Consider the following 14787-nt stretch of genomic DNA (forward strand, 5'->3'; position numbering starts at 1 on the left):
GGCTGATGGACAGACAGGGAGAGGAGGGAAGAGGACAGAGGAAAGGATGATGGAGGCATGTAAACTGACCACAGTGTCAGGGCTCAGCAGCCATGATGAACCGTGGTCCATTTACAGAGGGGAGGGCAAAACCAGGCAGGATCAGCCAGGTGATACAGGGGGCCAAATTACACAGGACATGCACTGTACTGTTGTTCATGCTTTCAAAGGAACAGGATTTTTATTTTATTTTCTGGGGCTTACAAACGATTTAAAGTGGTTCTAATGTCTAAACTTTTTTATTTTATTTTTTACCTTAATGCATTTCCTGTGATAAGGCAAATGTTCCAGTACCTGTATAACCCCCTCATCTCCACTTATGCTTACCTGAGTCTTCACTCGATCCGTCCCTGTGCCCATCTGTAGTGGCTCTCTCTGCTCTCACAGACATTGCCATTGGTTCCCACTGCCGTCAGTCAAATTCTGTGACAAGGGATAGGGGTGCAGTGCCGAGACAAGCTGTCTGTGTCTATGGACATAGGCAGCGTGGCTTGGGATTGAGCCTGCAGTTGTGCCACAATAGGAAGCAACTTGCTATGGTGGCAAACCAAGAAGAGGAGGAGCCAAGAGCATCGGTGGGGGTGAATCCAGAAGAGGAGGATCAGGGCCACTCTGTGCAATTCTGCACAGAGCAGGTAAGTGCAACATTATTTGTTATTTTTTAAAAATAAAACAATTTAGACTTTGCAATCACTTTAAGTAACAAAGTCATTGCCAAACAAATTTAGCACAATGTAGCAATTGCTCTGATCCATAGGGGGTGTACAAGTGTGAGGTCTGAAATGGTTAAATTGCATTTATTTAAATAGGGATGTCATACACCCGAGCATGGGTGGTAACAGTGCCTCTGTTTTTGACCTCCTTGTAGATCTTACTTTTGAACAAAGTATTCAACCACATTATATGTGTTGCCTGTTTCAGCAACAGATTAAACGTTCTGCAAGGATGTGCGGTGAGTGTGAATCTTGCAGCCGTACAGAGGATTGCGGACAGTGTGATTTCTGCAGAGATATGAAGAAGTTTGGAGGCCCAAACAAGGTCCGTCAAAAGTGCCGTTTACGTCAGTGTCAAGTGAGAGCACGGGTAAGAATGTCACTGCGTGAGCTTTACCTTATGAGTGACCTGTCTTTGTTATTCTCTTTGAATTTAACACCTGCCCCGCACTGTAGAAAAGGCCAGTTGAGCTGTTTGCATAATAAGATGCCTTCAAGAGGTTTTCCATATTCAGCTAGAAAGCAGAAGGTCTGTGCATATAGCCTGCCCTTTGCTGAAAGCTGGGGTCCCCACATTTTAATCCCATTGATTAGCTGAAACGGTTTTTCCAATGAGACCCACTAAAGGATTTGAAGACCTTTGGTGGGCTTCTGAGGCTAAATTACACTGAAGTTCTTCCTCTATTAAAATATGAGCATATTGTATGAAAAGTTCAAAAAAAAAGGAAGGCATCGGCCTAGAACAATCCATCAGCTAGGGGATTTCATCTGTTGTGAGTTTCTGATTGGTGTGTTTTTGCTCCACTTTTCTTTTTGCCCGATTAATAATCTTCTCATACATCTGCTATGGGTTGTCTTCAGAAAATGCTGCGTGTTAAGGACGATGAACTTGCAGTGTTTAGGGATACCCCAGAACCGCCCAGCCTTGCCGAATCTCTCTCTGACGACGACCTTCCCCTGGATCCAGATCTGTATCAAGAACTGTGTGCTGGAGGAGCTTTCGATGACCATAACTTGGTAACTGAACTTTGCTGGGAGTAGATGGAGATACCTCTAGCTGTAGAACTATCATAATAAGACTTGTGTTTCTGCAGCCGTGGCTCAGTGACACAGACGACACGCCGTTTCTCGACTCTGTGCTGAGGAAGAGAGCCGTCAAAGTAAAGCACGTTAAGAGACGCGAGAAGAAGTCAGACAAAAAGGTATGTCAGTTTTTGCCTCGTGGAAGCCTAAGTGGGCCATACTTAGGCCAACTTTTGGTTAGCATTGGAACTGCGTCAGTGAGCTCTAACAACGGGCCGTCTATGGGATGTAAAGTAACTGATCCCATGCTCCTTGTTGGTAAGGAACATTTTCCTGAATGCTGGAAAATCTCTTGCAGCCAATCTTTGTTAGCAATGTCAGGTGTAGTTTTTACAGTGAGTAACATCCTATACACAGAGTTGGATAAAGTGGGCATCTGTGGATTTTTTTAAAACCTACTGTGTTTTCCACTGATGCCTAGGCTGAAAGGATGTGTTGCAATTACAAGTTGTAAGTAAGGCCTTCACTCCGCCTTGCGCTCTTCTTCCTTGGAAACAATGGAGCCTGAGACGGCATGCTGGCTGATTCTATGAAATGGGCCCCATTGCTCCCCCCTCCTTAAGGATTTTTGATTGAACATTAAGAGAGCAGACACACTAGTGATAGGACTGTGTTTGCCATATGTTTGTTTTTAGGCATGCTAACCGTGGGTTTGAGTAAACCTTTTCTGAGATACATTTTGGGGCTGCCATTGGGGTCTTGTTTCTGAAACTGCTAGGTGCCTAAGTGGTTAAGCTGGTCTACTGGCTTCAGTACTTTGTGAATCAATGACCACAAACAAGTATCCAGATTAGAAAAGTTGGAGAAAAGGCATGGGTCCTTTATATACTTACTTCTGAGTTAGTAGGATTGATTTGCTAAAGACCATTTTTGGGGGGGGGGGGGGGGGGGAATATAGTGTATACCACTGCGACAGAAGTCGTATTGTAATTGAATGTTATTAAAAAATACTTTTCCATTTTAATCTGCAGCCACTGTAAATTTCTGTAAAATGCAATGTAATGGGGCAGCCTGGAGGCATTCTGTACACCGATGTATCTTTAACCACTTGACCACTGGGCACTTAAACCCCCTTCCTAACCAGATACATTTTCAGCTTTCGGTGCTCTCACAATTTGAATGACAATTACTCAGTCATACAACATTGTACCCGTATGAAATTTTTGTCCTTTTTTTCACAAATAGAGCTTTCTTTTGGTGGTAATTGATCACCTCTGTTTTTTTTTTATTTTTTGCGCTATAAAATAAAAATAACTGAAAATTCTGTAAAAAAAAACAAACAAATTTCTGTCATATTAGCAGGTTATTTCTCACACACAGCATATGCATACCACAAATTACACCCCAAAACACATTCTGCTATTCCTCCTGAGTATGGCGATACCACATGTGTGATACTTTTACACAGCGTGGCCACATACAGAGGCCCAACATACAGGGAGCACCATCAGGCGTTCTGGAGCACCCAGGCCAATTCTGACATTTCTCTCCTACATGTAAAAATCATCATTTATTTGCTAGAAAATTACATAGAACCCTAAAACATTATATATATGCTTTTTTAGCAAAGACCCTAGAGAATACAATGGATCGCCATTACAGCTTTTTATCTCACACGGTATTTGCGCAGCAATTTTTCAAACGCGTTTAAAAAAAAACCCACAAATCAGTAAAGTTAGCCCAATGTTTTTGCATAATATGAAAGATGAAGATACACCGAGTAAATAGATACCTAACATGTCACCCTTCAAAATTGCGCACACTCGTGGAATAGCGCCCAACTTCGCTACTTAAAAATCTCCATAGGTGATGCTTTTAAATATTTTTACTGGTTACATGTTTTGAGTTACAGAGAAGGTCTAGGGCCAAAATTATTGCTCTCGCTCTAACGTTCGCAGTGATACCTCACATGTATAGCTTGAACACCGTTTTCATATGTGGGCAGGACTTGCATGTGCGTTCGCTTCTGCATGAGAGCACACAGGGACAGGGGCACTTTAAAAAAAAAAAAATGTTTATTGTTCATTTTACTTTATTTATTTTAGTTTGACACTTTTTTTTCCCCAAAAATACATTTTTTGATCACTTTTATTCCTATTATAAGGAATGTAAACATCCCTTGTAATAGGAATAAAGCATGACAAGTCCTCTTTACAGTGGGATGTGGGGTCAATAAGACTCCACATCTCACCTCTAGGCTGGGAAGCCTGAAATAAAAAAAAAAAATGATCCTGGCTTCGATCGTAGCGGTGAGTCGGTAGAAGCACCGGAGGGTGGCAGGAGGGGGAGGGGGGACGTATTGCGGGGTATTGGCAGGGGGTATTGTGTATTGCACAGGGATGGCTGAGCAGGAATGGATGGATGGCTGGATCTGTGACTGCAATTGTCACAGATTCAGCCCACAGCACTGCTGCTGCCTCCGCTCTCCCCCCTCTCCTCTCACTGTACCGATCGGTACAGAGAAGGGAGGGAGGAACCAGCGTCATCGCATGATGGACGGAGCGATCACGTGGTAAACGGACGCTATCAGCGACAATTTACCGCGATCCGTGATGCGCTGGGTCTTCTAGGGGGCGCGCGGGAGCAAGATTCTGGGAGGACGTCCATAGCTTTTTTTTTAAGCATCAGATTATATCCTGAGGCTCTACTAGGCTTGAAAATAGGGTGGGCTTGGGGCTCAGAGAATGCGAAACAAGCCCACCCAGGTGTGTTACAATAGCGAATGAATATTTGCTAAGGTAACACTGATCCTCCTCCTGGCCAATCAGGAAGCGGGTCTTGAAGAGGGAGGGCCGCCACTGACAGAACGCCTAGCCATAGGTAGCCATATTTCATTGCATTTTACAGAAAGTACAGTGGTGCAGATGGAAAGGTAATTTTTTTTTTTTTTTTTTTTAATTTCAATAGATTTTTATTGATATTCATCAAAAGGGTTACAGTCATGACAAATCATCGAACATAACAAAAGCCCCATGAGACAAATGAAGCCAAAATGAGGTTACAGTAAAATGTAGTAAATAACCATCTCTTCCGGGTGGAGCGGGTAGAAATTGGGGAAATCTTGCCTAGCTAATTCGCTAGGGTACCGGTGAGGACCCAAGTGCCCCTATAGATAGTACTTGCCACCCGAGGGCCCAGACCTACTAAAGAATGATCCGGGAACCATCCCTCGACAAGGTAATTTTTAATAACATTCAATTGCAATATGACTTGTGTCACAAATGTATAGGCTATATTATTTATTTATTTATTTTTTATTTTTTTCCTACAAAAGTGGAGTTACCCTTTTAAGTCCTGTACATAAATGAGATAAGGAAAAGCTTTATCTGCATTTTTGTCCAGACCCAGAGTAATCAAGCTAGAAGGTAGAAGGCATATAGAGTGGATATCCCATACCACTGGTTTCATGAAGTGCTCCCTTAGTAAACTTGTGAGTTGATTTCTGGATTCTGGTTGCAGTATATTACAGAGAACGCAGATTATGATAAATCAAGTTAAACTTCTGACTTTAACACAGCTGTGGAGTTTGGATACAGTTAGTGGCTTGTGGGTTTCACTTGTTGCCTGGAATAGCTCATTAATATTAAGTCCACAACTTGCAGTAAGAAATGTACATTCCTGTGTGCTGGTAAGCTGCTTTTTTTAATGAAGATGATACATTTTTAAAGGATAACTCCATGATACCCCCTAAAAATATATACCCTACCTCCCAGGGTCCATCTGGGATACCCTTCTGACATCAAAGCTGCTCCTATAGTGCACTGGAGACCTCCTCTTCACCTTGGTGCATGCACACTGCAGTTCCCTTGACTCTAATTGATTCCCATCTCTGCACCATATGGAGCTGCAGTGGGCATTCACCAGGTTGATCAGGAGGTCTCCAGTGCCCATATTTCTATAGAACCCTTCAACCCCTCTTCACATTGAGGCGTTTTTCATGCGGTACAGCGCTAAAAATAGCGCTGCTGTACCGCATGAAAAAATCATGCCCTGCAGGCTTCAATGTGAAAGCCCGAAGGCTTTCACACTGAAGCGGTGCGGTAGCAGGACCTCTCCAAAAGTCCTGCTAGACGCATCTTTGGAGCGGTATAGGAGCGGGGTGTTTACCGCGGCTTCCCATTGAAATCAATGGGAAACCGCAGTTAACCCTTTTTCGGCCGCTAGCGGGGGATAAAACCTCACCGCTAGCGCCCGAATATCGCGGTAAATACGACGGTATAGCGGCGCTAAAAATAGCGCGGTTATACCGTCACCGCACCTCCGCTGCCCAATGTGAAAGCAGCCTTATTGCTGAGTTGCAGGGTGTAGTGCAGCGGCTTCTGCATCAGAAAATTATGAATTTTGAAGTGATAAGACAGGGACATTTATTTTTGGAGTTAATCATGGAGTAATATTGCCTGTATAAAGGCATATTTTTTTTTACTATGCTTTTATAAAATGTAAAGGGCTGGATCATCCAAAACTGATATTTCATTTTTTTGTAGGTGCTGGAGATTTTAAATCATCTATTTGTTTATTTAACCTCTCAGGAACTTTAATGGTGAGATCTCTGTACTTGGGTTCCCAGCGAAAATGCTGTGGCCTCTACAAAGGGGGTTCCAGTCTCCTAATGGGGCTTTTATATTTGTTTTATAATATGATTAACAAATGTGTGTCCGCCATGAGAGAAGACATTTTGGAATTGGGCGTAAGTTCCTATATAGTTCCATTATATGATTTTAGAGCTGCTTTAGATTTGTGGTGTTCTTGTGAGAAATGGTTGTCATAAAAATGATGGCTAAAAATGCAAAATGATGCTTACTGTAAATAGGAGGCACCTCGACTTCATTCTGCTGTAGAGTGAAGGAATCCCAAACTCCAGGGTGCACTCGCCAACTAAACGTGCTTATCCCTGGTTCTGGCCCTACCGCTCCTGCTTCATATGTTTTAAGTTGTGCACTCATTTGCTGCAGGAGGAAGAAGATTGCAAGGTGAAGTCATGGATTATAGCCAGAGACTATGGCAGGAAGATCCCTAGAGCTAAAGGAAGCTAGTGGCTGCTTCAGCTCACCAGACTGTGGGTCAGGGTTAATACAATAAAACATACAGATCAAGCAAAAGTTACCAACTGATCACAATCGAATTAGAATTAGGCCTCGTACACACGATAGGTTAAACAGAGGACAACGGTCTGATGAACCGTTTTCATCGGTCAAAACCGATCGTGTGTGGGCCCCATAGGTTATTTAACCATCGGTTAAAAAAAAAAACCCAACTTGCTTACAATTTAACCAATGGATTCCTACCCGGTAGGCACAACCATCGGTTAAAAATCCACGCATGCTCAGAATCAAGTCGACGCATGCTTGGAAGCATTGAACTTCATTTTTTTCAGCACGTCCTTGTGTTTTACGCCACCGCGTTCTGACACGATCGTTTTTTTTAACCGATGGTGTGTAGGCGCGACGGACTATCAGTCAGCTTTATCGGTTAACCGATGAAAATGGTCCATCAGACCGTTCTCATCGGATGGACTGATCGTGTGTACGCGGCTTTAAAGTTTTGCAAAAGAATACTAAACCTGGCCATAGATGGATTGAAATCCATCTGGATCTAATAAATGACTTCTCTCTATCGGGACTGTTGGAAAACTTTCATTTGATTAGCGCTTGCAGCGTTGATCAGAAGGAGTCCCCGCTGTCAGAGTACAGTAGCACAGTGGGGAGGATTCCTCCACCCACCTCACTTGTGTGGACAGGGCCTAAGGGCTGATCGCAAGAATGTGATCCATGTATGTCCAGCTTTAGTTTTGTAGGGCACAAGAAAAGCATGATTGCTATATTTTTTTCTTAAGAGAAGCATGGCCAAAGTTTTTTTTTTTTTTGGCCATACCTCTCTTGTCGGTCGCAGGAGTACACTTACTTGGGACCCAGGAGTCTCAGCTAAAGCCAGCTGTCGGCAATCTTAGCTGAGCGATATTGTCATGATCCACCCAGAGCCCCGATTGACAGGGAGATTTACTAAAACTGGTGTACACAGAATCTGGTGCAACTGTGCATAGTGACAATCGTCTTCTAGGTTTTATTGTCAAAGCTTAAAGTGATTTTCCAGTCTCGTTTAAAAAAATAAAATAAAAATGTAGTTTATACTTGCCTCCTCTGTGCAGTTGGTTTTGCACAGAGCAGCCTGGATCCTCCTCTTCTCGGGTCCCTCTTTGCTGCTCCTGACCTTTTTCTCCTATCGAGTGCCCCCACAGTCAGCAGGTTCCTATGAGGGGAACTGGAGTCGGGTCACAACTTGTGTGTCCATTCAGACACGGAGCCCCGATCCATCCCCGCCCCTCTCTCCCCTGATTGGTTGACAGCCGCAGGAGCCAATTGCACACTTCTGTGGCCCAGCCAATTGGGAGGAGTGTCCCGGACGGCTTAGACATTTGTGGACATTGCTGTTGTGTTGTCATCCTAGGAACAAAAATGTTAATTTTAGTATTAGATACACTTTAAAGCGGTATTAAACCACAAAAATATAATTAATTATGTGGTGGCTGCATTTTTTTTTTTTTTTTCCCATCTGGTGGTCCAGCCAGTAAATCTGCTATATTTGATCAAGCTTCCTATAAAACATTCCAGTTAGAGGGTGAAACAAAACGATTTACTACAAGGGTGCTTACAATGGTCAACTTTTATACGTTTATGTATAACTTTTGTCCCAAAGGGAAGAAAAAACTGTTGCTGTAACTGCTTAAAAGTTTTAACTGGAGTTTGGCTTTAATTCCTTAGTCAAGTCCAACTAAAACCTCGTACACACGATCGGACTTCCATCTGACTTTTCTGTGGATTTTTGTTCGAAGGCGCGTTGGCCGTGAACTTGGTATGCATACACACGGCAGAACATTTTCAGCCAAATCACGTGGTTTTTCAGCTCTTTACCGCCACCCTTTGGGCAACTTCTGCTATTGTTGTCTGATGTTTAGCATTGGTTCTGCGCATGCGTTTTTGTACTTTGGACTTTAGTACACCAAACGCTCCCATCGAACAATTCTTGTCGGAAATTCTGATCGTGTGTATGCCGCATAAAGGTGTTTTTGTTGCTCCTCCATCCAGAGGCGATTCCCCCTAAGACAAAAAGTGTGTTAATGGCCGGATCACCAAGTAAAAATATAGAAAAAAAAAGCCTAAAAACAAGAAAATAAATGCAGCCATCATGTTTAGGGACAGTTAAGCTGCAATATATTTTCTTTTTTTGGTTTATTGCTGCTTTTAAGATATTCAAGCTGTTTAAACAGCCTGGTAGGAACATGAAGCTGCATGTGGAGAAGAACTGTGGCTGGTAGAAGCAACATATCCTTTCTGATTTTTGTGCTACCTCTGCACAGTATGAGCCTTCACAGTATTGGACTTTCGATGTCCTAACCTAAGCTTGTCATATGCTGAAGAATAATTGCCATTGCCTTTTATGTATTCTTTAGAAGGATGACAAGTACAAGCGACACAAGCAGAAGCAAAGGCACAAGGACAAGGCTAAGCATTCTGAGCGCTTGGAAAACAGAGATTACTCGTCACTGCGCCAGTGTTTGGGGCCAAGCTGTGTCCAGCCAGCGCGAGCCACCTCAAAGTACTGCTCCGATGACTGCGGCATGAAGCTGGCAGCCAAGTGAGTGCAATGGCCTACATTTACAATTTCCTGCTTTCATTAGGCTCATTTCTAGAAAAAGATTTGCAGCTTTCCTTGTATAAGCTACCATTCGTGTGTTTATTGAAGAAGACCACTAAAACGAATTCTATAAACAGCAAAGCTCTACCACCCTTGTTCCCTAAAGCCTTATAATAATCTGCAGATCCATAAATATGTTACCGTATTTATCGGGGTATTGCGCGCTCCGGCGTATAGCGCGCACCCCTAAAGTGAACCCGCATTCCTGTAAAAAAAAATTTTTAGTACTTAGTTTTGTTGTCTTGCGCGGCGGCCTCGTCGGGTCCGTCTGCGGCTTCGGTGGTGTCCTCCTTGTCGGGTCCGGCGTCCTTCTGCGGTGTCCTTCCCGCGCTGAGTTTGAACTACTGCGCCGGCATATACCGAGCGCAGTACACGTGTATAGTCGGGCAGGCTCGGCTCCTCTTGCGGTCACGTCCAGGACGTGACCGCGAGAGGAGCCAAGCCTGCCCGACTATACACGAGTGTACTGCGCTCGGTATATGTCGGCGCAGTAGTTCAAACTTGGCGCGGGTATCGGCGTATATCGCGCACCCACGATTTTGCCCTGAATTTCAGGGCAAAAAAGTGCGCGGTATACGCTGATAAATACAGTATTTGTTTTTTTTCTAAAAGTGTGATCAGCGGATGGTGCCATGTACGGGCAAGCAGATACAATCTGACAGGAAGAGAGAATGAATGTGCCCTACAGCGCCGTGGTAGTTTATTGAAAACTATAAGCCGACAGCCGCAAAGGCTTGATGTTTTTCAATCACAGGACACTGTGAATGAGTGATGTGGCCGGAGCCCCACTTGGCCACATTTCTGTTAAACTGTGACAGTTAGCAGGGGAGGGGAGAAGATCCACCGCTAGCTGTCCAATCGGTAAGGCCGGTCCGTTCGTTGCATGTTGCACCCTGAATATGGGTGTGAAATGTAACCTGTTAGAAAAGGTGAACTTATCCTTTAAAGTGAACCTATTGCTTTGTTGTAAGGTAAACACTGCAATATTACCTCAATGAGTCCATTGTAAATACACTAGGTTTTGCCTTTAGGGTGCAAAGTAGAGCTCTTTAAAGCGGATTTAGAACTGCTATGATTATCTTCTAAGTCTTTCTGCTTCATGTTTGTCTTCAGTCGGATCTATGAGATCCTTCCACAGCGCATCCAGCAGTGGCAACAGAACCCATGCGTTGCAGAGGAACAAGGAAAGAAGTTGTTGGAACGAATCCGCAGAGAGCAGCAGCAAGCACGTACAAAGCTTCAAGAAATGGAGCGTCGCTTTCACGAGCTGGAGGGCGTAATCAGCAAAGCCAAACAGCAGCAGATCCGAGAGGATGAAGAGGTATGGCTATTTGTCAAACCGCTGGTGCACATTTGTAGTAAGGGAATGAAGTAGGCGAATTAGTACATGATTAACCACGATTATTCATTTATGTTTGACAGACCAATGACGGGGACAGCGATGACACAGATTTTCAGATTTTCTGTGTGTCTTGTGGCCATCCAATTAATCCCAAAGTTGCTCTGAGGCACATGGAGCGCTGTTATGCCAAGGTGAGAATATTCTGAACAACAATCGTATTCAAAGAAAATACCAGATTGATAGGATGCATACTGCAGACCAATAACCATATGTTTGTATTAAGCATGTGCCTAGTACATAGGCAATCCACCTGAGCTTGTTCTCTTCTTCCTTCTATATTGTATTTGCTTTGTGCGGTTTAGAGCTAAAGCTGAAACCCAGGACTGAATGAGTGTGGGAAGGAAAGTCTTGGGCAGAACAGAATTATTATTTTTTTTTTTTATAGAAGTTTTCCAGGAGCAAAAACTCTTTAACCATTTGGCAACCGCCAGCAATGTACTGCGTACGAGCGGTCGCTGTAGACAAAGGGACCCGTATGTCGCTGCCTACTTCCAGGTTTAGGGCGAGCACATGCATGATTGTACACAGCGAGAGCCTGTCAGCCGGTCCCTGCCAATGATTCACAGCCAGGACCTGCTGATTGGCTGTGTGCAATCCCAGCCCAGGGCTCTGTGTTAGTAAACAACACAGAGCTTTGTACAGAGGGAACGATCTGTCAGTTTCTCATCCCTGCAAAGCAGGGATGAGAAACTGAGAGATCTCATAGTAAAAGCAGCACACTTTACACACATTTCATATTGGGCACATATTTATCCCCTTGATTGCCCTAGATGTTAACCCCATCCCAGCCAGTGTCGTTAGTATAGTGAATAGTATTATCGCTGTGTTCATGCCACTGGTGATGTCAGTGGCAGTTGGTCAGTTTTTCCCACCGCATAATGACAGTCCCATTATAAGTCATTGGCAGTGGGGAAGACGTGGGCTTCGTTTTCAGGTAGGTGTCACATAATGTGCTAGTATGTTATGCCTTTTACTTTCAAGGGAAGGAGTATATAAAAAATATTTAGTTTGTAGGCGCTATAACTTTAATACAAACCAATCAATGTACACTTATTATTTTTTTATTATCAAAAACATGTAGCAGAATACATTTTGGCCAAAATTTATGAAGAACTTTAGATATTACATTTATTTATTTTATAATTGAATACGTTTTATAACGGATTCGGGCTGTTGAGTGATTTACATCTGTTCTTGCATAAACATCCACTGGAAAGCTGAGGGCTGTTTGGAAGTATCAGAATGATACCTCTGTGCAGAACATTGCTTTGTTCATGATAATCTTGTATATTGTGAACACCAAATGCCGAGCTGTGTAACTATGTAGGTCAATGTGGGCTTCTTACTGTATTAAACATAGAGAAAGATTGTTCATCACAGAATCATGTGACCCGACGCTACAGACAACTTCCAGGAATATTTCTGCATTTGTTGTTATAAGTCTAGAATTGCTTTTTAATAAAGCTGTAATGTAGGTTTCTCGTTTATATTGGGTAATCAGTAATTCTCCTGTTGCACTTTTTTTTTTCTCTAGTATGAAAGCCAGACATCCTTTGGATCAATGTACCCTACCAGAATTGAAGGGTATGTTTTGCTTTGCTGGACTTTAAAGTCACCTTTTATCACTGCTCTGCCCTGCGGTGTCTTTGCCTATGTTTGGTGTTCCTAAAAATATTTGTTTTCCTATTTGCAGAGCTACTCGTCTCTTTTGTGATGTGTACAACCCACAGAGTAAAACCTACTGCAAGCGGTTGCAAGTTTTGTGTCCAGAACATTCACGAGACCCCAAGGTTAGGCTTTATTTGTTGCTGTAATCTCAACGTTTTCAAGCGGTCGTCAACCTCCCTGTGTAAGTTGTACCTATAGATAAGCCTACCTAAAGGTACTGTAAATATCTCCTAAATGTGTCCCGTTTAGGAGATATTTACTGTATACTGCACCTATGTCATCGGCGCATGCGCTCCGAAAGAATGCCTGCCGGCTACGTTTTTTCAGGAGCGTGTGCCGTGACCGGCGGCTCCTGCGTGCATGCATGGGAGTGAGGTCCCGCGGCTTCGGCCAGCCACACAGCCGGAGTCTGCAGCCCTGGAAGGAAGATAGGCAAAGATGGATGCAGCCTGCATTGGGGAAGACGTGGGCTTAGTTTTAGGGTAAGTGTCACATAATGTGCTAGTATGCGATGCATACTAGCACATAATGCCTTTACTTTCCAGGGAAGGAGAAAAGAAGAAAAACCCACCAGGAGTTGCTTCCTCTTTTAAAGCAATTTTATCAAAGACCAAAGTGGAACTACACTGCATCTTCAGTCCTCAGATGGCCAGGGTCCTAGCTTCCTAGCTGATCACATGCAGAACCATGGCAACTGGACATTTACATAGAGGCCAGATGATGCAATGTTCAGCTTCAAGGGTTGAGTTCCACTTCAGGAGGCCTCCTCGGCATAGGAGCTGACAGATTATTAGAGGAGGGGTTTGTCGGTTAATTTGGGTAAATTATAGGCTTTGAAGGCGCAACTAATATCTGCTTTAACAGTTCTAAGGACTTGGCTTGTAGTATCGGAAGTATGTCTAAAGAGAGGTGAAAAGGAGTAAGGCCCCTTTCACACTTATACGACTTGTCCCACGATTTGTGATGGCAAAGCAACATGACAAGTAATTTCCCATGATTTCCAATGATAACCATTCATATTAGTACGACTTCAAGTCGTTCCAAATTCAAAATAGTCCCTGCACTACTTTGGTCCGATTTTTATTTTTTATTTTTTTATGCCACTTTACACGGGCATTCCCTGAAATCGTGGCAAAATAGCGCAACTTTGAAGTTGCAGTAGTGTGAAAGGGACCTTGGGGTCAATTCACACAGGCTGTCTAATGAGGTCCGCCTCATCAGACAGGTGGTCTGTTTTTACCCGATCTCACCATAGAGGAGAGCGGGACTGTGCAGAGTGGAGATAGACCTGTCATCCGCCTGATCAGCGGAGCAATAACCTGCTGAGCAAGCTGATTCCGTCCACTGCTGAGCAAGCTGATTCCGTCCAACGGAGGCGCCCGTATGAAAGGGTTCTAAAGAAAACACAGAAGCACAGTATTGTGATACTGTTGGATTCAATCATTTCTTTTAGGCTCATTTTCTATGCTCCCCATATTTGATTGTTGAAAAGCCTGTTGTTTACAGAACTGAGCGGCTCAAGCTGAAATGTACTTACAGAACTGAATACATCACAACAATGACTCCTCCCCTTTTCCCTCTTACCGTGTTCAGATGGGGCTGTATATAGTTTCAGTCAGACGTTTTGCAGCCATATATCTTTTTATGTATTTTCTCTGTAAATCTTACTCCATGGGTGCACATTTTTCAGGGTTTATCAAACAAATATGCTATAGTAAAAAAAGAAAAAGGTCTGCGATATAAGATTGAATGAAAAGGAATATATTGTTTTTAAACATGCAGGCTCAGATTTGTTCACTATGATGCTGACTTTAGTACCCAGGGAAGTCACAACTGCTTTCTGTGTTTTGTTATCAGGTGCCAGCAGACGAAGTGTGTGGCTGTCCCATGACGAAAGATGTATTTGAGTTGACAGGTGATTTCTGCAGGGTTCCAAAGAGGAAATGTAACAGGCACTACTGCTGGGAGAAACTGCGCCGCGCCGAGGTGGATTTAGAACGTGTCCGTGTGGTATGTACCCTCTGATTTTGCAGTATGTTAAAAGAGAAGTGTGGGTATTGTGTGTGTGTGTTTTTTTTTTTTTTTTTTTTTTTTATTCATACTTACCTAGGTGGATGCAGCTTTGGTCCCCCCCGGTGCCTCTGTACTGAGAACCGAGCAATCGAACACAGATGTTCGCTTGGTTCTTAC

The 14787-nt window shown here is 43.4% G+C and overlaps 1 protein-coding gene across 3 annotated transcripts in view; it reads left to right on the plus strand.

Annotated features, from left to right (window-relative positions):
* Positions 1 to 14787, plus strand: part of CXXC1 (CXXC finger protein 1) — a 30347-nt gene that overhangs the window by 12600 nt on the left and 2960 nt on the right. For 2 of the 3 annotated variants that reach the window (XM_040324344.1, XM_040324345.1), the window contains exons 5-13: positions 961 to 1122; positions 1614 to 1769; positions 1847 to 1954; positions 9283 to 9467; positions 10641 to 10848; positions 10950 to 11060; positions 12464 to 12513; positions 12623 to 12719; positions 14455 to 14607. In XM_040324344.1, coding sequence (XP_040180278.1) covers positions 961 to 1122; positions 1614 to 1769; positions 1847 to 1954; positions 9283 to 9467; positions 10641 to 10848; positions 10950 to 11060; positions 12464 to 12513; positions 12623 to 12719; positions 14455 to 14607 — 1230 coding nt within the window. The remainder of the gene's footprint in view (positions 1 to 960; positions 1123 to 1613; positions 1770 to 1846; positions 1955 to 9282; positions 9468 to 10640; positions 10849 to 10949; positions 11061 to 12463; positions 12514 to 12622; positions 12720 to 14454; positions 14608 to 14787) is intronic. The other variant, XM_040324346.1, reaches the window with a different exon arrangement.

The sequence above is a fragment of the Rana temporaria genome, chromosome 9, assembly GCF_905171775.1.
Source record: "Rana temporaria chromosome 9, aRanTem1.1, whole genome shotgun sequence".
NCBI classification, from domain to species: Eukaryota; Metazoa; Chordata; class Amphibia; order Anura; family Ranidae; genus Rana; species Rana temporaria.